This window comes from Wyeomyia smithii, chromosome 3 (genome assembly GCF_029784165.1).
Source record: "Wyeomyia smithii strain HCP4-BCI-WySm-NY-G18 chromosome 3, ASM2978416v1, whole genome shotgun sequence".
Lineage (NCBI taxonomy): Eukaryota > Metazoa > Arthropoda > Insecta > Diptera > Culicidae > Wyeomyia > Wyeomyia smithii.
The window spans coordinates 226,792,462-226,817,236 of record NC_073696.1 but is presented as its reverse complement, the minus strand read 5'-3'; the positions used below and the strand labels follow the sequence as shown (position 1 = coordinate 226,817,236).

The 24,775-nt window shown below is 37.9% G+C and overlaps 1 protein-coding gene across 1 annotated transcript; it reads left to right on the top strand.

The window, feature by feature from the left end:
- Positions 1 to 3,981: 3,981 nt before the first annotated feature.
- Positions 3,982 to 24,227, top strand: LOC129727912 (uncharacterized). The gene is made up of 4 exons (XM_055686192.1): positions 3,982 to 4,010; positions 23,294 to 23,502; positions 23,558 to 23,980; positions 24,034 to 24,227. Exons 2-4 carry the CDS (start codon positions 23,325 to 23,327, stop codon positions 24,180 to 24,182), a joined length of 750 nt encoding a protein of 249 aa, XP_055542167.1. The 5' UTR covers positions 3,982 to 4,010; positions 23,294 to 23,324; the 3' UTR covers positions 24,183 to 24,227.
- Positions 24,228 to 24,775: the final 548 nt, after the last annotated feature.

Below are 24,775 nucleotides of genomic sequence, written 5' to 3'. Positions count from 1 at the left end.
TTCTAGGACAGAATAAACATCCACAAAATATGGTCTTATACTTTAGTTCTGCTTCACTGGACACACAGAGGAATTCATTGATTTTCATTGTAGTGAGCATTGTAGTTAACCAGTCCCGTGATATGGTTCGAGTGGTTATGGTGCAGTTTAAACTCATGACTCACCAACTGACAAATACTGTATAAATTGAAACTTATATAACAAAAACTATGCTAATCAAGCAATAAATGATTACGTATTCGACTAAGAGAGTTTTTTACGGTGATCATTCGAAAAATGCAAAATCATTTGATTTGGTCGCAATGAAAACAACCACAATAAACAAAACAGGAAACTATGCTCAACAGAACCCAATTGAAGAGTTTCGTGCTGGACGATAAATCACAAGTATCTCAAATTAACATTATCTTTCGTAAACAGTAAACTCACGGTTGAGCATCCGGAGAATTAAAACTACTTCTACCCCAGCATACGATGAATAATGAACATTGAAACAGTACTGTTTTTTTTACGAACACAGTTCAAATCGATAATAGCCTAGTTGCCAAAGTATCAAATGCGAACAAATCAAGTACTCTTTTCGGCACCGGCAATCACCGGCATCTTTTGACCTTAGCTAATAGAACCCAACTCTACCGGCTCTTAGCGCCGAAGTGAGCCCCAAGGCAAGATCACGTGCAATTCATACTACAAAAACTCTTACCACAACATCATCTGTTTTTTTTCCTTCTCATTTTGTTAATTATACACCGTCTTGTTCTTCGAAGGTAAGCAAACACCGACAAAAACTAGTCGGTACGCTGAGGCACTCGCTAGGTAAACTTCTAATTAACATAAAAGAAATAATACGCATCAACTGAACAAACGATTAATGTGGAGTTCTCTTCCGAATTGACATTTGTCTTTCTGCACCAAGAACCAATCAGCTCACGTAACGCAGATCGAAATTGCAGCTATGCACCAAACAATCACCCATTCTCACATCATCCTATAATGGCCTCTACATCTGCTACGTGATGCATGCGTTTTGTTGGTATCTGCTAGAAGCCCACACTATCTTTCGGGTGGTATCTGTGTAAACATGCAGCCACAGCCTTACCCGCATAAGCAGACAAAGATCACGCAGGTGCTAAATTTATAGACAAACCAACAAAGTCGGTATGGTTTTAGAGAAGCTAAGAAGCTAAAACACCGAATTTGGATCGATTTGCACACGAAGCAGCACCAAAATCTGATTGAGTGACACTGAAATAGCAACACTAGTGCAACGATGAAACGGACGAACGGAACCTTTAGAGCAACCAATAGGCGCGAAATAGTTGTACGGTTATTGGTAGATCAAACACCTCACACTCTTCAAGGAAAACCTGCTTGAGTCTGCATCAAATAACATGAACAGCACTTGCTGTAGAACATAGATTCGGTTTGATTTAAATCACTGCCCATGCATCTCAGAGTGGTGTCCAGGGTTAACTTCTCACAGCTTTTAAGTGTTGAAAAAAAAATTGTTCTACCAATTGTTGAACATTTTAAACCATTTAGTAACAACCATCCCCCTAATGTTGCTAAGTAAAACATATATTCATGTTACCGTCTTGCTGAAGGGAAGTTTTGAAAGCATCTTTTAAATTATGTCACGAATCCTATCTTTACCCATTTTAAATGCAACTTTTTTTGCTAAATCATATTCAAGCAAAGTCGACAGTTTGAGTTAAGAACATTTTAAAATCTTCACTTGCTAAGTCTCATTTTTTTTCAGTGTGTGGTGACAAACAGCTGTTCAGCTATAATGTGCAAGATTAAAGATGTATTTAATATTGAATATTTAACAAATTTTGTATTTAATATTAAGTATTTTACAAAATAAATCAGATTATGTCACTATAATATTAATATCAATTTTACTGAGATGGATCCAAAAAGTTTTGATACCTAATATTTAATCTCCAAATTGAGATGAAATGTTGCCAGAGCTCGATGTTATATTTTTCAATGTGGAAAGAAAGAAAAAACATTCAACGTAAAATTCACAATGAAGTATCATGTGATACAAACTACCTTTACAGATTCTGTTTTTTATTGTAAAAACCAAACCAAAGTATTAAGAAGAGAGAAATAAATGAAACACACTAATAATGGAGAAAATCATCAGTCGAATGCAAGCTTTATGGCTTTCCGCCACAGTATCGTTGTCGGATTCAACCGAAAGCTCTGAGCTTGACTTGAAATACTCAGTTGGTGTCGTAAGCTCTGCGTTCGAAACAACTTGTATGAAAGCACGCTCGGCTGAATACCACAGCAGCAAGTGGTGTACATGCAAGTACAAGACAAAATTTTCAAAGCACGAATATTTAAAATAGAATTATATAAATTGACAAAATAGAATACAATTCCCGACTTAATAACCCAACAAAAAAAATTGTTTGTGGGAATGCTGTTGCATATCAGGTAAAATGTATGTATGTGTGGATAATCATTATTATTTACATATCACGAGTTACTTTTTGGTTATAAGGCTTAACTCACTAGTACAGGTCGGACTCGATTATATATAGTCTCCGAATTTCTTTCACTATATATAATCGAATTTTATATATAATCGAATCAGAGAAAAAAATGTTTTATATTTATTTTTCATAAATGTTTTGTTGTTTTCAAATAAATAAGAAGAATTTCATTTTTGATTCATCCTTCTTAAAGTCAGAAAACACATTTCTTACAAAAAAATACATATCTTGTAGTTATTCCTGCTGTAATTGCAGTCAAATGTAAAGAAGAAATATTAAAAAAAGTATATGTAGATTTGTCAACTTGTTTGTATTTTATTTCTCAAATTTTTAAAAATAATTATTTAGTTTTTTTTTATTTTTTTTCTATTCAGGTAGGTATTTATGTTTAAGTTTTTTTATTTTAAATTTTTTTTCTCAATTTTTTTCCCTTTTTATCAAGCGTTACGTATTTTGTAGATGTTCTCTTACGATATATTAGCTCTAGATAAGTCATATTTGAAATTCAAGAAAATTTTTTTTTGCTTCTATATATAATCGAGTCTAAAATTATATATAATCGAATCATATATAATCGAGTCAATATATAATGAAGTCTCTATATAATCGAGTCCGACCCGACCTGTATCAGCACTTGTCTTAGAGCCGACTGTCTGGCTCGGAGATTCTTATATAATATTTTTCTAGAATTAAAGTGATTCAATTTCCAAGGTTGTTAGTTGTGCTTCAATGGACCACAATAGATTATTAATAAAAAGTAAAATTTATTGCCAAAAAAATAACCCCAGAAAAAAAAATGGTAGATGAATATAAATACATCATTTTATGTTCAACAATCAAAATCGTAGAAATAATCTTTGGAACTGACAGTTTTACACCTTTGATAAGTTCAATTTAATACCAGTTGTCATCACATTCGAAATCGTTGGCATAAGGAATTTGGTCACCGATATCCATGTCTTCTTTTTGTAGTTCTAAATCAACACTGCAAGAAAAATAAACATCCTCAAAGATTTACAGTAATTTACTAAAAACCCTCCGAAACCCATGACTAATAGCTAAAGAATTAAGGTTTAAAATGTGCATTTTCACCATCACGATAGTGGCGAACAATACACAAACAATTAATTTTGATCTCAATCTAATCGCCCCACAAGAATTGGTGCCGGCAACTATCGCTCTTAACATCTAAAAGTCTAAGCAGCCACCACATCGGTGCAATGCAAGGCGGCATACCGCGCGCCGCTGCTACAGTAGCACGTGTTTACGTTCGTGTATTCAGTCGATCGTCAAACAGTGAGCAACCGAACAACCGGCGCACGCCCCCCGCTCTTTGCTAATAGCAGTTAAAGACCCGTGGAGGCGCGCAAATATGTTTCTCCCCGCGATGACGGGCTATGCAATCGAAGGCCAGAGAACTCAGCTGGGAGTCCAACTGCAGCTGCTCTGCAGCCACGCCAGCGCGATCAGTCTCGAATCCGCCGGAACGCAGAATAGATCGAAGTAAGTGCGAAAGGAAAAATAAAAAAATCTCTAACAAAGGCAAAACAGTGTCAAAAAAACGGTTTCTTGGTGCCGTGACTAGTTTCTAAAGGATCGGTCAGTGGAAAGACGAACCAAGAAGGACGACACCTCAAATGTAAATGTTGAAGTGTGCTCTTGTAAACAGACACCGAAAACGACAATAAAAGACAAGGCCAGGGCTTTCTGTTCAAGTTTTGACTGTGCCAAAGTATTGAACGCCACCCAGGGTCATCCGGTGTGAGATCGAGTTTTTCCTTTCATTTTGATCACAGTTACGATTCTACGAATGAATACTTGTATTTTCTAAGTCGTGTTTTATGGAGAGGAAAATTTAGCTTGTGTGTTCATGTTCAAGTGAATCGTGACAACGAAGTGGGGATTCCTGCGTTGAGCTCTGTATTGTACTGGAGATTTCTTTTCTTACATCCTCAATGGAACTGACGTAGCCTTGGTTTTTGTACCTACCTGTTAAGCTTTACAATGAAAGAGTGTTTGTTTTATGATCTTAAACGGTGTAGCGGTTAACTTACTACAAGTTATTTGTGAAAATGAAGTGATTCCAATTTAACAAACTAAATATTGTCACTGGTCAATACACAAAAAAAATCCGTGGAAAACGAGCTTTTTACAACAAAAAAACGAGAAGGTCAACACATAAAATTTGAAAACATTTATTATATTTTGTGTAGGCTGCCGCTCATGGCAAGTCCGTCCCAATTGCATTTTTGTCAATTTTGCGTTTATTTATGGAATCAATTACTTTTTAAATCTACTTTCGATAAAACAAATATTTTTGAATACTTCGTTCTGAGGAACTATGAAAAAAATAGCAAGTCGGTTTGTCCCATAGCAAAAGTGATCGCAAGTCGGTCCCATTGCAAAAATCTTCGCAATTTAACCCCACAGCCAATAATAATTATGAAAAATGTGATATTCACCACAACTTATGGTCTTCAGGTTTAGAATTGGATGTACCAAGTGATATTCGATAGGAGGTTTGATTGAATTTTACGCGTTCTACATCGTGTGGCTCTAGCTAGTACAATGTTTTCTTCATACAAAAGTTTCCACCAGTAGCTTCGTTCAGCTGTTGTTTGTTGACAGTGAACGCTTTAGGTGTGTCACTGTATTGTTAGTTAAAGCATTCCTTAGTAAATGCTACTTTTCGTATTTTTTCCGTATTTTATGAAGAGACGTGGGCAAGAATCGTTCAATTATTATCGCGAATTTCGTTTTGAAGAATTTGTCAGTCATATCAAATACTTCGGTACGCTACTTAGCTTCAACAGCAAACATTTTCCCAAGCTATAGGTGTTCTTTCATATTTGCTTCCACTGCTACGTGGAACCTGTCCGCCGTCACGAACGTGCGACCGCTATCAGGAAAATTAAGAACAAGTTCCTACACCCAAACTGATTTCGAATTTATCAGTAGTATCAAATGTAAAAACAAAATCTAATTTTATTTTGAGTGGTGCAGTTGCTACATTGTGTTATGCTTCTCACAAAAAACTTGTTTAATGAAGCACGAGAGTAGGTCATTTATGAATTGACCAGCGATGGATTCATTCCAAACGCAAGCTTTAGCACCGCCATCGATTTGTAGTAGTTTGTTTTTTCATCACTGGTCGTAGCTGGCTATGGGACTGACTTGCTATCATTCTGGCTACGTACCCTAAAAGTAATCGCATGTGAGTCCCAACTTATGATTTTCAACAAATTTTAATCAAATTTCGGTGTGTATGTGAATTTTATGATGCAAAAGTGTTAGATTGTCATTGCAGTACTAAATTCTGTTGATGGTCTTGATTAAAAAGGATTTGAGTGCAAGATTTCACCAAAAGTGTTACGATTTTCAATTGCTGTTTTCTCATCAGCACCAAAACGCAAATGGAACGGACTTGCTATGAGCGGCAGTAGGGTAGCGAACGGCTTCGGCAGTGATTTTCTTCGACAGTTTTCTTCGTTTTCTGCAGAAACCTGCCGAAGCCGTTCGCTACCCTACAAACAGTAATGCAGAAAAATTTAAAATCATCATGTTACACGTAGATTTTTAAGGTCAAGTTCTGTTTCAAAAGTACCTCAACTAATACTATAAAAAGTTCAGTCAGTCTGTCGCTCTATAGTAATCCTTGAGAGTAAAATAATAAATTACATTGAGTATTGTTTTGTTTTCAATACTTAATTTCTAGTTTTTGCAGAACTTTTTGACAAGATTTTGTGACGAAGTAGAAATATCACGAAAAAAAGGAATTTAGATAGGGTATCTGACGACTTCGTTAGGTTGTATGTATGGTAATCCGGTATAGTTTGCCTAACTCTGCTATCTTTATTTCACTTAGGAACTCAATACATATATGTTATCTTACGTTGAACATCTCAACATGTTTACTATTTTTCAACCGAAAACGCATTTAGCATCATTTTATTGAAATATTTATTACCGCTTATTTATGAAATTTCATTACATGTGAAGCCATTTTTTGATATTTATTGGATTGCAAAAACTGATGTTACTATTTTTATATACAAATCACACTATAAATCAACTCGACAAAGTAATCAGATTTAGTGTTTAAACATATGTTGCGGCAGATCTGGAAGCACTGTGCAAATATTTTGATCTGGTTTCTCACGCAGCAAATGACAACAGCCATCAAACACTCGACAAACAACGCGCATCTTACACATCTACAAAAATGACAGCACTAGTATCAGTTTAAGGTTGACTAAAAAGAAACTGCGAAAGTGAAGTTCTTCAACTAAACTTAGAAGCTCTGCTTAGCTGTTCGTACCTCTCCTTAATGAAATTAATATGACAGAGAGTAGGAAAATATGATAAAATTCATTAGATGAAATTCGAGCACTTATTGAAAGAGGATTGCAGTTTGAAACATAACAACTGACACAGATTGGCAAAACACCCTAGAATACGAATAAATTTTACGACTATCTAGACCAGAATACCCAAATTAATTCAGCAGTGAGACCCAGCCTTTCTCAACAATATCGCACGCTTAGCCTTGGGGCTAATAGCGGTCTCGATCAACTAGATTACTTTAGAGAATTCGTTATCGATATTGTTTTTGGCACATTTTGCATGTGTAGGATAAGTACAACGATACACCGTGCCCCAGTGCTGCGTCGAGAAAATTTCCAGCTCGAAAAGATCCTCGACTCGATCGGAATCGAACCCGATATCACAACCGTGTGGGAGAGCTAGCCGACCAACACCGCTAACCACAGAGCCACGGGGACCACAACAGCCTTTCTCATTCGAACTTATTATTTATTAAAATCGATTTACATGAACACTTACAAAAATACACTTCAATAATGACTCTTAGTTTCGAACATTGATCAAAGCAGCTAGTTTTAAACATCCTTCGGGTTTCATTTTTTTTGTAGGCTTGAGGAACAACCTGTTTGTTTGACATTTGTTTTGTTTAAATAAGTCGTGTAATCTTTGAGAGAATAGACAATTATCATTTTTCAATTTAATACATAACGGTTGAAATAAAAGTCCGATTAAACTGGTCAACACCAGTGTGGCCCCGAAGCTCAAACTGGGAAAAAACGAAAAATTGTAGCTTTTTACCCATAACTGTGGATTTTAGTGCCGCTAGCCATCGACATTTTTTCAGGGACTTAAATAAGTATTGTCGTAAACATAACTTTGAAGAGACAAACCCGGTGAACAATTATTAAGCGACATTTTGACGTAAATTGATTGAATCAGTCCAGCCATCTATGGCAAAAAGAGTGAATCCAAAAAGTTTTCTGAACACTTTCTTTTCATAACCATTGAGTCACATGTTCAACCATCATAAAATTTGTTAGTTAGGGTTTTTGGAGACAGCCCGTTCATTATACCTAGTTTGCTAAAATCAGTTTCGTGATTTCTGAGATAATGGAGTTTCATGATTTTTACATTCTAATACATAACAGACAAAGTTACAGTCCGATTAAGATAAAATTAATAAAGTTACGATAGGGTGTTATGAGGCAACTAGACCTTTCATTTGTAACTTATTTTGTGAAAACCGGTCCATCCATCTCTAAGAAAAGTGGGTGATCTCAAGCAGTCTTAGGATACTGCTTCTTTTCATAGCCTGATTTCACATCAATACACATAACGGACAAAGTTGAAATCCAATTCCAATAAAATTCAATAGGATCTTACGAGGCAACTAGACCTATCATATGACACTAATTTTGTGAAAATCGGTCTAGCCATCTCTGAGAAAAGTGAGTAAGTTCAAACAGACTTCGAAACACGTTTCTTAGTATAACTTATGAACTACATGTCCAATCGTTATAAAATTAATTTACAAATGGTTCAAAAAATAAGCCCGTTCTTTTGATATCAATTTTGTTCAAAACGGTTGTGTAGTTTCTGAGATAATGAAGTTTTGTGATTTTCACATTTTGATACATAACCTCTAAACAAAAAATCGATTACAATAAAATTCAACAGGGTCTTATGGGGCAACTAGACCTTTCATTTGCTATTAATTTTATGAAAATCGGTTCAGCCATCTCTGAGAAAATCGAGTGAGATTGGGAGACTGTTACATACATACACACACGCACACACACATACAAAAAATGTACAGCACGTCTAACTAAGTCGATTGATATACAAGATTCGACCCTTTGCAGCACTTTTATACCTTTGGTTTTTGAGTGATTGCTATACTGCCGGTACCCGGATAACTGTCCCATAATGAAAAACAACATGTTGAGAAAACGGCGATTTAATATTATCCGTGAATTTTCGGATTCCAGCACTTATATCCAGAACCAATGACCATAACAGTTTCGTGGCACCACAAGTTTATCGTTGAGAACAAAAAACCATGGATGGAATTGGTTTTACGTTATATAACTTAAAAAAAGACAAAATGGGACAAAATATGCGGGTACATTTCGAAAGTACTCGCATATTTTGTCCCATGACATATAAATTCAACCAGCAACCTCCAGTATCATTGGCAACGTTGATTGTACTACAGAAAAACAACAATAGGCTAGTTAATTAAATGACATACTTCTATATGCCAAAATAATCCGACATACACTAATCTGGAGCAAAATTATATGTTTGCAGTTTGTACCACTATGCAGTGGGACTGTAATGCGGGTACTTTCAATATGGGACAAAAACAACTTGGTATTTTTTCCATGTTTTTCCATACAAAAGTATCAATTTTAATTTTTTCCCAGAAAATATGATAACAATAAAGTAGATTCCCGATGATAACTCAAAAGTGACCGAAATCAGTATGGGACAGTTATGCGGGTACCGGCAGTATACCTTTCTAGGAGAAAGGCAAAAATTAAATAAAATTTGAAAAAGATCCATAATCGGTTTTCCGATGAAGCGTTTTCTGTTATGCCGGAGAAAGAGCGGTGTACGGCGTTCACATAGACGTTTCGAATGCATCTCTTGATTCTACCAATCAAATGTTTGCAGTTGGTTGTACTCCAGTTATTTTTGTAACGTTTGCGGTAGAAAAATGGAGTTTTTTCACATGGTGATGAAAGAAAAACTAAGACAGATAATTGAGTTGGATAAATTTCCCATCAATGGTAATTATATGATTTTATTTGCAAAAAAAATCTACGCCTTTGCGAGCGGCCTTCCGGCAGTTAACCGGAACATTCGCCATGGCGGACGAAAACATGCGTGTAGGCATTGTTTTAAGCTCTTTCTTCGTTTTTTCTTAATTAATTCCTCCTCCGTTTCCTGACAAAATTGTTGGAATAGATCTTGCGCTTCAAGGTTGCCCAGAAATTCTCGATAAGACGGAGCTGGGGGACGTTGGGCGGATTCGCCGACTTCGGTACCACTTCGATATTCAGCCGCTCCATCTCCTCCAACGATCACTTCGAGTAGTGGGCCGACGCCAAATCTGGCCAGAACACCGTGTCTTCGCCTGGCAAGCACTTCGTACTAGAAATTTCCCCGTTCACGGCCAGCGCGGAGCGAAAGAAGAGCGGCTTTGACATCCCCTTCTCGCTGATTGTCAGCCACAGCAGCACCTTCTTGGGGAACTTGGTGTGTGAAATAAATTTCACCTCGGAGCTTACTACCTTCGTGGGAGAAGTGAAATACGAAATACCCGAGTCGTTGCCATCTAGGGTGAGATAAGTCTCGTCGTCCAGCACCACTGCCACGTCGCGATTCGCCGGGAAAATCGACGTGAGCATTATTCAACCGCTATCGCTGCGTCATTGCCTGCAGCCCCGAGACCAGTGGACGGGACTGCCGCTTCCTGATATGTATGCCCATGTTCTACAGATACTTTTTCATTGTTTAACCGCATGCACCAACCTCCCGGCCAAGTGCACGCAGCGATTTAGCCACTTTTCCCTCGGTCTTTCTCCTCAACATCCTTTGAAGCTTCTTGACGCTCAGGGTCGTTGGCCGTCCGGAAACGGGCTTTCTTTCGATGCTCTGATCGTTGTCCAATAGTGTCAATGTGTCCAACAGTGTCAATAGTGTCCAATAGTGTTTAGACGCGGCGGGGTACCGTTCTTTGAGCGCGCACACTTCTGAACGGAGTAGCTTCACCTTTTTCGCCATCACAGTGAGAGTTTCACTGATAGAGCTGTCAATTTTTTTTGCTAACTCATGGGTTACTATGATTGATGTGCATGAGTAATTTCGTCAGTGCGATTAAAGGTAAACCAGTGAAAAATCGGCAATTTTTGTCCATTTTTTTTACCGCACCAATCATTCCAAACGATTGGTCTTTTAAGTTTGAACGTAGCCAATATCCGATTCGTCATGCATTTGCAGACTATAAACAAATCACGAGGTTCGGGTTTATGTGAAATCAATGCGGAATGTTTGAAATTATTTTAATAAATAAATGGGCAGGACGTACTGTCAAGAAGAGGAGAAAAAAAGCTTATGCATACATACTCTCATTTCTCTCTGAGCGTTATCAAAATAAATGAAAAACCGAATTAAAATGAATTAATAAAACAACTCATGTTTTTTCAATAAAAATTTCAACAAAACACAAAGCTAAGTTTTGCTCTATGTACTTTGGAAAATCAATTTTGTTGATACACAAGACTTTCATATTCAAGATGATTTGCGTCGAAAAATTGTATGACAGTCGTGAAATTTCATTCTTACTCTGGAAAATACATTGAAGCAATATAACTGGAAATATTGAACAATGCTGCGTTTTCCTCAAACAGTATAATTTTAGTGAAGGACCTATGTGGCTTCCTTGAGGAACACCAATTTCAATCAAGCGTAAGCTGCTTTGATCTGACAAGTAACATTAATTAAGTCATTGGCAACTTGTCTCATCCCATGCTGAGCAAATTAGTAGAATTTGATAGTTTCTAATGTCAAAAGTATGTTTTCATAATTTTTGAAACAACAAAAGCGTTGTGTGCAAAGCCACGACTGCAAAGCTGACGTAGAACTGGCTTTGTTACATTTTCTGCATTACTACATACGAGAGTGATCGCAAGTGATAAGTTTGAACTTCTCCTCTTCAATAACACTAGTAAACACAGGTTTTGCCCTAGAAACTGGAAAAAATTATAACTTCAAGATTATAACTTTCTAACGATTCCTGTGAATTTTGGTGCCCCTATTGTAGGTTACCTTTTCAGAGCCTTAAGTGAGTTTACCCATAAATCATCGTAGAAGCGACGAACCCAGCCGCATCCTGCCGCACTTCGACGCACTTCTGCATACACTAGGGGCACCAATATTTACAAGAATGGTTGAAAACTTACAAGAATGGTTGAATGGCTGAAACTTTTAAGGGCAACTATTTTAAGCTTAAGAGCAACATTTTGTACGCTTTCTAAGACCATGGTAATTCTTTGGAAGACAGACGTGAGAATACGATAGACTACCTTGCATCAATACGTTTATGACAATGACAATAACCAACACTTATAAAATTACTCTGGAAATGGAAAGTGGACTGATATGGTGTCTAAAGTTTGGCTTCTGGGCATCATTCTGTCGCCGGAAATAATCATACCACTCATTTTAGGAGTAGTGGTAACTGAAAATATTTTCTGAGCCAGAAAGGTTTTATTAAAGCGATGTCTTCGGAAACTTTGTAGATAGTAGTTTTGTAGAAAAAAAAAACCGCAATCAAATTTTGAAAAAAATGTTAATTTAATATCTCAAAGATTTCATTTTTAGTAAAAAGTATTTCTTTTGATAAAATCTACAAAAAGTAAATGTTGCGTTTTGTTTTGATCATTGTTTAGATTATAGAGAAATAAAAACCTAAAGGAGTGATTTTATTTACAAAAAAAAAAGAGTTTGATCGTTATAGTGTTGTTGTAGATAATAATGTTCGTACTTCCAAAACTATATACACTTTGAAAACATTTGTTTCTAAGTACTAAGCAGCATAGGAGTTATAAATATTCGAAGTTGAATAAATATGAGCCGTTGAGAGCAAAAGTGGTACATGTGCCATTAAATAAATTTTTCAGGAGACGAGATAAACGAGAACACTCAAATAATAGATTATTTTCAACAATTTTTCCCAACATAACTGCACTAAATTATTACTGGAAAGGTTTCAAAAGACGGTGCATAAAAGCATAACGAGTTCTGGTTGAGAAACTTACAAAAAATTCAATGGAAAAACATGTACCACTTTTGTTCTATAGGAAAAATAATGACAACCAGAAAACGTTGAGAGCAAAAGTGGTACATGTCTAGTCTAAGCATGAAGGACGCATTATAGCTCGCTAATCTTAAAACATAGAACATTCATGTCTTCAGCAGAGTTGTTCAAGGAAATTACCCTGGTATCTTTAGAATTGCTATTTGGTCGATAATAACTACACGATGGACCCAGGTTGAACTTTCGGTAGACTACCGGTTGCCCTCCGGATCCAGAAATACCGTAAAAGAGGGAAACTGAAAATTATTTTGGCTATAACTTTGGTATAAGTTATCAGATCTCGGCTTTTCTTTGATATTATGGTATATTTTTGCATGTGATAGTTTCGAAAAAAAACCCGGAAAATACTAGGACCTGTTCATTAAAGCAGACAGTGTATGTAGTTATAGGAGCGACAAATGAGTGAACTGAAAATATGATACAGCCTTGGAAAAATATACACCGTATCCAGATGGGACTAGGACCTGTTTTTCAAAATTAATCTCGTTTATGGTAATTCCAGATCTTTCGGAGGGCTATCTGATGGTAAATTTGAGTAACATTCTGTCATGAGATCATTTATTTTCGTCTGGGAGTGGTTCAGAAAAAAAGTGGGACTGTTCTTAAAAATTAATCTCTTTTATGGTAGTACCGGTGGTTCACGTGGTGGCCATCTTGGAGCATATTTCGTTAAAAGATCATTTTCCTTCTAGAATTGGTCTCGAAAAAAAACAGGAAGCTTTAGAAACACTGGAAATTGACATTTTACGCTAGTTCCGGATCTTTCGGTGAAATCATTTAGTTTCCAGCCAATCCCGCAGAAGTAGTTTCGAAGAAAGTAGGAAGCTCTAGAATCACTTTAGAAAATTGACCTCAATTACGGTATTTCTGTATCTTCCGGAAGGCTATCGGTGGCCTGCCTAAAGCCAAACCTGGGTCCAGTGTGTAAATATATATCTATATCAAAGACCTCAGAAAGTTATCTTCTAAATTGGCCACAGCATACGAGTTGATACTGAAATAGATGAAATTCTTTCTGTTACAAAATAGTCACAAGTACACTAGCGCCACTTAGTGAGAAAATTCCAGAACAGACAGATCTTCATCTGAAAGTACTCAATCACTTGACCAACTTTGCTTAAGACTGATTGTTCTATATCCTGAGATCTTCGACCTACAATTCATCTAATATGCACAGACTGGACATGTACCACTTTTGCTCTCAACGAAATGGTGATTATGTTAATTACCAAAAATTTTTCTGGCTATAACTTTGGCTCAGGTTATCAGATCTCGGTTTTTCTTGGATATTCTAGTACGTTATTGCGTTCTGCATCAATTTATGCAAAAAACCCAAAAAGTGTAGAAATGGCACATGTACCACTTTTGCTCTCAACGGCTCATATGTATTCCGATTTTAAATTTTCATCTACACCTTCTTTCAGCCTCCCGAAAGACGTAGTGCTACTTCAAAATATCTTTTTAAGTCTGAGTAGTTATAGACGTTATAGTAGTTATAGTTGCATACCGAAATACACTAATAGTAGATAGAAAGTTATCCAGTCTCCTATTGGGCTTTATTCCGTCGAATACAAGAAAGTTTCTCGGACTCGCATACTAGTAATTTTTAAGACATTGGAGTAAGTCTTAATATGTTGAACAATAATCTCAGAAAATTTAGCCAAGCTGGTTGTTATCATTTCCACTTTCTTTCTTTTCTTTCCTACGCTAACGTTGATTTACCTAAATGCTAGCTTCATAAGCGTTTGTGAATTTCAGATTAGACAAACTTGTGTGGTTTCTCGAAAAACTTCTTTGGAAGTTTGTCATCCACTTTTTTACTAATGCTATAGAAAAAATACTGAATGGGCTGCATTTTTATTGCCTTCGTTTGATTCATTTACTCATGTTCAAACAGTACATAACAATTTACGAGCCGTGAATTCCAAACGACACTTTAGTGTAGTAGAAATAAAAAAATGATTTGGAACCATAAGTAGCTTTTTATTGTTTCAAGCTTCCACCAGTTTATCTTCGCATCGTACGCTAATTGTAACAGTTTTATATCGTCTCTAATTATACTCCGACGAAAACGTTTCATAACGCATTAATGCTTCGACGATTCGAGGGATTGACCCTCACCAGCCGAGTGAATCAGAGAGCATAAGCAAAAAACGATGCAAACCGTCTAGTAGTGTGTTCAAGCATTTTTTAGTGTTAGCTACTTTTATCGCCAGTTTGGAATGAAAAGTTTTGATATAGTGATGACGAGTATTAACAGTGGAAAGTCCTGGCCATATTCTAGTGCCTCACTGTGTCTCAGAACTGTAATTGGATCGCACTGAATACCGAAATGGCCAACAGTTTTGACCAAAGGTGACAAAATTGTGGCTAACATGTTGCAGGTTGCAATGAAATTTGTTTAAACAGCGGTTAAAGAACTGACTTTGATGATGATTGCAGAATGATTACCTGCACAAGAAAGCAACACGCATTGACCTAGTTACCTTGAAACGCGGTATATGCGTTCAAGCCCGCCACTGCCGTGGTTTAGCACGCTTGAAACACATGGTTTTGTTGAAATGGACGCAGAAATAAACTGAACAAAACAACCCCAGGCCGGCTTAAATTGAATATGGGACGAATCCATAAACATGTTCGTATGATTAATTAGGTAGGTTTACTATTTAGTAAGATGTTCACACTATTCAAATAACAGTAGCATCGATAGCTCCGAGATGCTCCACCGAACGAGGTTGGTGTCAGTCGAGCAGGTTTCCTGCCGTCGTCGCATCGCATGCTTGGCATAACATTTTTTAAAAGCATCTCCCGCCAGCATTCTTGCTTTGCGGTGCGGAGCCTATTTGGACTTGGAGGCCAACCAGTAAGTAATGCTTCGGCAAAAAATTTACCCACTCTTGATTATGCTTCGAAACTTCGAAAAGTTCAGCAACCTACCCACCGCTCCTGCGGCCGATTGCATGTAAGAAAATTTGTTGATCAGTCACTCAGTCAGTGTGTTACTGCGCGGGGTTGCACACCTCATTGCAGGTGAATGTTTGCCAAACGCGCGATTGATGCTATAGGGTTGGAATTATTTGTGCAATGATTTTATGCCAGTTTCGGCGTGCAGTACAAGCAAATAGCAGAACCATAAAGGAGTGATGCATGCAAGGTTTACTTGGTAAACTTGTTTTGATTTTGAAGTGACCCGTATTTGTTCAGATTTGCTAATGTGCTGCGGTACAAGTGACCATTTTTAGAGTTTTTAGCAGGAAATGTTGAATGCTATTGATTTGAAAAATGCATATTTTATCGGAAAGTGGCATGCATTGCATGCATGATGACATATAACGAACATGTGTAAAGTGATTCGAGTACAATACACACACAGTTCTCGCCTTCTCATGTTTTAAACGTTCTGTTTATAAAGCGTTATATGGCAGAAATCGGATAGCGTAACTATAGGGAGATTAACACGAGTTTGCTCTATAATCTAGTACAGCTTGTGATTAGTTTTACAACAGTGTCGTTAAAACGAAACACAAGTTACAGTATGCGCTCTTTAACGGCCATGCATGCTCAGACAGGTGGCATTGAATCATTAGCGATTATGTTAAATACCGTAATTGGCATAAGCGTAGCCAAGAAGGCGACGACCCAGAGCAGAGTTGTAGTGATTTCATTCTTAAACCTATCTCAGTTTTTTTAGTCCAGTCGCTATAGTTCTTAAAAGTGAGTCCCCCCATTTTGAATCCTGCCTAATCCTGGATACGCCTATGGTAACTGCTGCAACCAGGTTTGACCATAAAAACCAGCAAGCACTTAGCAACTATAAAAGTGGCGGGCACTAGTTAGCGGCGACTTTTAAGCATCATTCGAGCGCGAATGTCCGTTAAATTCGAGCGGCATCGGTCATTCATGTGCGGTACTTTAATTGTGACCTTGCCGCTTCCTTTACAGAAACATTACGGTAATAATCAAATAATAATACTGCCCGATCAGTTCGCGGATTTTTGTAGTCTTGATCCAGCATTTGATATTCTACTAAAAATAACGTCTATATAATGTATTGTTTATTAATCACTCCAATTTAAAATACCCTTACATTGTCTTTGTCATTTTTTGACAAACGTTTGGTTCCGTTTGGTTTGGTAGGTTATCGTTTTGCAGTTTCATAGATTTTAGATATTCCAGTAATACAAACAATATGTTCCATTGGCTTTCACAAATTTTAGGAGGAAGTGGAATTTCATTTAATTAAAACAGTTGATGAATTTCTTGTGGCGTATTATAAGGCAAATTTAATGCGATTTCTATTACCCAAATTTTTTTTATAGTTTTGATAACATCTCAAACTGGGTCATTCCATGTCAAGTGTCCGAGGAAATGCATCGACCATCTCCGATTTCAACCAAAATTTGTGAGTCGATGTATTTTGAGCCGGAACTTATAAGTACAAAGTGTTATACCGATTGGTGGACCCCTCGGCCAATGGGACTGCCTCCACTTTTTGCGAATTTAGCTAAACACCTTTTTATTTTGTATCTCGGGACCCTGAAGAGCTACAGGTGATATTGACATATCATTTTGAAGGGTTCTAGATGTAAAATCGAACTACGGGATCAATTTTTTTCTGCAGTGTTGTCAACATTGCATTTTTTTCGATTCAAAACTTAATTTGCAATTTCCTTAAAATACCCCCCCTTCGATTTCGATTTTGACCACGCCAATGTGTTTTGCAGACGATTTTACATAGGAATCACTTATCAGCAAAAAAACAAAATGTAGCGTTCCAGAGATACAGCATTTTTAAAATTGCAAGATTTTGGATTTTGGCTACGCACGAAAGCGCATCTACATAAATTGCTGCAATCTTAATGGTATCCTAGAAGGCGTTTGAATAATCGAAGAGTTGTTCCTTAGAGGAGCATCCGTTAATGATGTAACGCAAAAAATCCCGTCCGAAATCGGAGATGGTCGATGCATTTCCTCGGACACTTGACATGGAATGACCCAACTGCTAGCAGAGCGGTAATGACCGTAATGTCATCGAAATTGTCCTCCATTGATAGTTGAATTTCTTCACTATCATCATGGAAATTATCACATGACTGTGTTTTTATAGAATCTTTTGCTAATACTTTTTCATCAAAGTCATCTTCTTCTATTTCTGTTTCACGAGCTTTACAATATATAATGGGTTCATATGAAATACATCGTTTTTAAGTTTACATCTCATATAACACTAGATAGAGGATAATCCTCGCTTCCTACTTGACAATTCATCACTGCCGCAATCATGGTAGCTCTATTGTCGTGTGTAGTAGTTATATGGTAATCAATTTTTTAGATCAATTTTTCGTCAAATTTTACCATATTTTCAACGTAAAACTTCCATCCACTTGACAAAATCAAAAAGCAAATAGATTTACTTTCTAAAATATGTAGAAATTTGACGGTAAATTGGTCAAATGAGAGAAATAAGATGAATATGGGTGCTCCTTGCTGTTGAGATGAATAATGGAGCGATTCCTAGTTTGGTTTCGGTCAATGCCAGCCGTCTGTATATGAGATGTTCTTTCAGCTGCCTCTCGACTGTTTCATGGATTGCTGTTGAACAAAAGTGAAAATAAATTGAAGAAATGAGCAGCCTTTCTCAAGCAATACATAGGACGAAACATTTGATACATACCCAAATATGTCAAGTATAGCAACATTTTCATTTGCGTCAATATATTGGAGATCTACTCCGAAAATTGATCTGCCCATCCAAGATGCGGAATCTATTTTCAAGCTGATAATGTTTTTTTTTTAATTTATCGTTAGCTATTTCAAACCTAATATTAGCGGCTTTTTTAATCAATTTAGATACTTTTTTCACGAGAAATTTGCAAACCAGCTGCTTCCCATAAGGGTACAACTAAAGTTTGAGCTCCTTTCCATTCGGTTTCCAGTAACGGTAAATTGTGAGCAGAAACAAGTTCCGAAGAACCTAGCAGCACCTCTTTAGGGGAAATGTGGACAGTTATTCTACTGTTTCGTTGTTTTTTTTTTATCAGGAAAGACTTCTTTAAATATGACTCCAAGCTTTTTTGCGGCTTCTGGATGCAGTTTCTGGAACTTACCAGGTACAAACATTACTGGACTGTTGCTACACGGTGAATCTTCACTTACATTGGCTAGGCATCGACATCATACCTTTCCTTCTTAAATTTCAATAAAATCTCCTGTACCATATGTCGAACCAGGTCTTTTCGCAAAATTCGTTTAGTATCCGTTTAGTTCCGCATTCATCATGATAAACTATCACTATACCACATGCAATTTTAACTCGCGATAATAACATAGGAAAGCAATCAAATGTCAAAAAAATTTGTTTAAATTGCCACATGTGAGTGAGTTTTTTGATAGATAGATGAACAAGAGAGTCCGGAACCGGACTTCGTTTCAATGCTCTGATTGTTGTCCAATAGTGCCAAGATGTTGTAGATGCCGGAACGCGCACATTTCTGAACGAAGTAGTTTCACTGTTTTTGCCATCACGGTTAGAGTTCAACTGATAAGGCTGTGATTTTTTTCTGCTGACTCCTGGGTTGCTGTGATTGATGCTGTATGGATAATTTCGTCATTGCGTGTGAAGGTAAAACCATGACAAATCCGCAATTTTTGTCCATTTTTCCAATGCAAACATTATACAGCCTGGTGAACCAAATTCCTTTGATGAACTCGGTTCCTGACTGCGTTTCTCCAATCCCACGGGCATTCAATGCTTGCCAGGTATTGCTCCACTTGGTATAACCATCTTGCCCGCTGCGCTACTCTTAGACGTTTTCTAGCCGGATTCCCAGCGAATATCCGTTTTGCAGGGCATTCGTGCAACATGTCCTACCTAATATATCCGTCTAGCTTTGACCACCCTCGAGATACTAGTTTCGCCAGCGAGTTGCTCGAGCTCGTGATTCATTCTTCGCCGTCACACACCGTCCTCTTGCAGGCCACCAAAGATGGTTCTTAGCAACCATCGTTGAAAAACTCCGAGTACTCGCAAGTCCAAGAGCAAGAGCAGTGTTCATGTCTCGTGCCCGTAGAGGACAACCGGTCCTATGAGCGTTTTCTAATAGATACACTTTCTACGAAAAACTGAGTCAATTTGACCACAGATTCTTGTGAAGTTCATAGTTGGCATGACATTCTGAAATTATACGTCTTCGGCTGGTATCCTTGTCCGAAGTTGCCAAGGAGCCAAGGACGACGATTTCATCGACTACCTTGACCTCATCACCGTCAATCTGGTCCCGCCAGGGTTAACCAACATGTACTTCGTTTTGGACGTATTAATCTTCAGCCAAACCTTCTCTGCCTCGCGTTTTGGTACTGCTCTACCACAGCCTCAAATGTTCGGCCGACAATGTCTACGTCATGGACAAAACAAGTAAATTGACTGGATTGGTTGATAATCGTACACCGCGTATTGAGTGCCTCTCGTCGCATAACGCCTCCTAGCGCAAAGTTGAACAACAAACAAGCAAGACCATCACCTTGATGAAGTCCCCACCTGGGATCCTCACATAGCACCTGGGTACTCCACCTGGGATCCTCACATAGCACCGGTTTCTACCCCTCGGACCCTGGATCAGTCAGACCAGCTTCCAAGAAAAGCCGGGATCTACCGTAAAGTGAAGATCACGCCCGTTGTTGATCGGCCTTCCCCGAAGCCAGCTTGAAAACTTACCACGATTCCATTCACTAGTGAGGATAAGCGTTGGAAGATGACATGGGAAAATATATCATAGGCGACCACCAGGATGGTTATCGCATGACAATTCTCACAGTCAGTTTGTGTCGCGTTTTCTGTAGATAGGGCAGATAACCCCATCCTTTCACTCTCCGACAGCTGTTCGGTATCCCAAAACTTAATAATCCGGCCTCATCTTGATAACCTCTACTTTGATATCTTCGTTGCCGACCGATTTGTTGCTCTTTAGTCGCTTGACGGTATTGTCCTCTTGCTGTACACCATTCGAGCGTTCATTACCCTTCGGTCGCCTTAAGATCTTCCACCAGAATACTCCTTTTCTTATCTCTTAACATTCCGGCTCGCGGCACAAAGCCTTCCTCTCCAGAAATAGTTGCATTTGCTGTCTCCTCTTCTGCCTACACTATCCGCCATAAGTTTGTAATCGTTTTACTCAGTATTGCAACACCCATCTCGAATATTGCAGCACCCCAAAAAGTTTAGCATCACCAAAAATGGACTGATTTATGTAACTGTATCTCTTGAGTTCGGAAACCTAGAAAGTTGTGATCTTCAGCAAACTTGCTCAGGAGCTTGTGATTGGAGGAGACTTATAGTTCGGATTTCAACGCTAGTGTGCATGTAGTTTTGAGTGTTTCGAAAATAACTTAGCTTGAGAATCCCATTAATTGGAGAGTTTCAGCCAAGTTGTTCAGAAGATCACGAATTGTTGCTTCATTAACTAATTACATTTTAAGTTTTGAAAAGTAAGCAATGAACGTATTTTTTTCGAGGATGCTAAAAATGAACAAGGACTGAGGGTATGATTTAGACTTAGAAAAAACTTACCTCGTCCAGACAGGACTCGAACCATGGTGTTTTGGCCAATTTGACTAGTGGGGAGGTAGTTTCCCCTAAGACCGATATCGATCACCCTTCAATATTGTGCCTTGTTCCAAACACGCCTCGACACACACTGCCTTGTGGAAGTTATTTTTGTAACTGAGAAATTGCCGCTCTTCCACTTTGTATAGCGACTAACTAGATCTGCTGGAAAGAGTCACCTAGATGGAATAGTTTCGAACACACATGCATGTTATACTGTGTTTCGACATGCTTCACCATAACTGGCGGCACTAGTCGAAGACCGCAACTTTCTGGGAAATAACAGTCGCGCGTCAAAATACGAAGAAGTGCATGCACACTTACTAGCGTCGCATAGCGAGGTAATCAGTACTAAATTGTCTACCATGCAGAAGCCTTTAGCCTTCTGAACAAGTTTGCTAAACACCGCAACTTCCTAGCAGGTCGGAAACGTGATATTAGCTAAGTTCAAAATACGACTAAATGCGTGCTTACTAGCGCCACATAGTGGTAAAATTCCACACTGAATTAGGCACCATACAGTAGCCTTTGACCTTCTGAACAAGTTTGCTGAAAACCGCAAGTAGGTTGTCAAAAACACGGGATATCCGCCTATTCCAGGTGATGCTAAACTTTTCGGGCGGTGCTGCAATATTTAAACTGGGTGTTGCAATACTCAGTAAAGCGATTCCAAACTTATGGCTGGTAGTGTATATCGCTCCACGTTCTAACAGGTAGCTTGAGAGTTGTAATCCCCAATGATGGACTCGATATCATATGTTTGGCAGCAATCATTCGTGCTCCAGCTGCGTATAGCATTAATTCTCTTCATCGTCGTTGCTTCCGAGGTGAGGGTTGTGCACTGAAACTGAAGAACCGGCACATTCGGCTCACCGATCTCTGCATCTCGCCCATCACGATAAAAGTTGTACCAAGCTCATGTATATTGCCGCAGGTTTGGTAAATGGCATTACCATCCCGGAAAGTACGTGGCATAGAATCTTTCAAGCACACAAATTAAGAGATCGGCAGTTTCATGTTTCAAGTTTCCAATCGATCGAATCTGTTTGTTATTCGTTCGTTACCAAGTTGTTTTTCCTGATGCAGGCTAGCAAGGCTCGCAACCATCCCCACTGTCTCGCAGGGGAACAACGCTGATTTAAGTCCCGATTACCACCAGGACATTTGGCTTTGGCGTTTTGAGTCCTGAGTGCACTAACCAGATGGTAGTTCAGCCGTTTCTAACATGGCAAACAGACACTGTTTCGAGGTGCTCCTAACATGGAGGTCAGACGTTCGAATTAGCATCCAAAAGAAGTCCCCCTTTCCCTGTCAGCATAACTTCTTGAGAATGAGTCGGAACGAATCAACAATGCCTTGTAAAGAAATACACCCTAAAAAAATTATGACAAAAAATTGAAAAATAACACAAAATTTTTATTACAAAGAAAAGAGTTGAATTTTTTTATTTTTTCTTTCATTAAATATGTAAAAATAACTTATTTTTGTAAAAATAACTTATTTTTTCTTTCAATACATATCAAAAAGAAGGTAAACAAAGAGAGTCTTTTGATGTTACTTTGGTCCAAAGTTAAATTTAAAATATGTAATTTCGACGTTTTTAAAAATTTGTTGCATTTCAATAATTTTGAACAATTCAGATAATCATTTTAAATTAAAAAGCTTGTAATAAATAATTTTAGTAGTATTTTGACCAATAAATAATTAATGGATTCAATAATGGCAATTTCGTTCACGGTTTCATTTAAAAATGTCTTGGCCGAAATTTTTAAGGATATATTTCCTCCTACTCAGGACAACTATAATCGACAGTTTTCAATTTACAAATTTTATTTTGACACTCATAACTCATACTAATAAAAAAATTTTGGTTGAGAGAGTAATTAGATTAGTTTGTCATTCTGTAATAATTTACATGATGTCAATCAAGCAAAAGGTTATAATTACAGAAAGGCATGTTTTTCTCTCAACTTTCAGCAATCAGTCAACCAACGTTAAACAAAAGACAATGCATCTGCAACACATAACACTCACCCTAGTCGCGGGATTCTTATCCTACTTCATCGGCTCCGTTTCATCACAGCAAGAAGTATTCCGATTGTTCCGAAACTGTCGATACGGAAAACCAGATTTCGACCCGTGCGTTAAAAAGGCATTCAATGCCCTGAGACCATGGTTCAAGACAGGTAATTCCTCAGTTATTGTCATCTTAAAACAAATTTTCATCAACTTCATATCCAGGTCTTCCCGAGTACAACGTTGCCCCCTTCGATCCACACAAATCGGCGTTCGTCGAACAGCACCGGGGAGACCAAGATGGCTTAGCGGGCTACCGGCTACAGTTGACCAACGTTTCCGAGTACGGTTGGAGCATTTCGGAAGTAACCAAATATAAGACTGACTACAAGAACAATCGTATCATCTACTCGCAATACTTCCCAGAAAAGTCTCTCGATGGACAGTACGACTTCCAATCGAAACTGCTAGGTAGTCCACGGCACACCCGAGGAATCTGGAATCTGACGCTGTATGACTACAGCCAAACTACGACCGTGACGCGAGTGGGCGGCCCAGGAGGGCTGCTGAAGGTTCGCGTCGAGATCGACAAAATCGGAGATATGAAACTGCACATATCCGATTTGTTTAATGGATCGAAAGTTTTAGGTAAGAGTTGGTTAGATAAAAGTAAATTTGTAACCCAATATTTGTTTTTTTAGAATCCCTGGCCGACTTCATCATTAACACCATGTGGCAGCCTGGATTTCCGTTTATAAAACCTCTGATCAACGATCTAGTCAGTGTGGCGTTTACCGATATTTTCAACGAATCATTCCGATACTTCCCCCTGCATGAGGTGATACGATAGCAAAAGTTTTAGGTGTAAGGCTTTCTACTGTTAGGATCGAAATAAAACTAGGCAATTGTTGTTCATTGATAGTATTTCTTTGAGGGCATACCGCAAATGCATTTTCCGTTTTTATTGTCCGTTCGGTTTCCTGAAGTGTATCAATTCGCTAGTTTATTGTCCGTTGCGATCCTGGTTTTGAAGTGTTTCATTCTGTGTGATTGAGGGTTTTGGTTTTTTTTTCTGTTAAAAGTTACTGTCGCTTGTTAAAATATGTATCTGATAGCTCTTGGAACAATTCTTAAATAAATCTACTCTATTGCAAATACGCTGTAAATGAATTATATAGACTTTGAAACGGCTCATTATTGAATTTAACAATAAATACGGTTCGGGCTCTGTGGTATTCTGATTAGTACAGGTAGTTTGTGACACAGATTGGATGTGATTTGCTATACGAGTAACTGCTAGTGAACACGAACAATCTGAAACTGTGAAAGCGGAACTGTTGCTTCTAATACTCTGTTTCTCTTATTGTGGTACAGTAGTTTGAGACAATTTCATCACAATCGACTCCTAAGTACGTGGCTGCTTTGGGTTTTCAATCAGTGCTG

Excerpts from the sequence above, each read along its gene's own strand:
- LOC129727912 (XM_055686192.1), top strand. The coding sequence starts at position 23,325 with ATGCATCTGCAACACATAACACTCACCCTAGTCGCGGGATTCTTATCC. Across the intron at positions 23,503-23,557 it reads GAGACCATGGTTCAAGACAG|GTCTTCCCGAGTACAACGTT; the intron begins GTAATTCCTCAG and ends CTTCATATCCAG. Across the intron at positions 23,981-24,033 it reads TAATGGATCGAAAGTTTTAG|AATCCCTGGCCGACTTCATC; the intron begins GTAAGAGTTGGT and ends TTGTTTTTTTAG.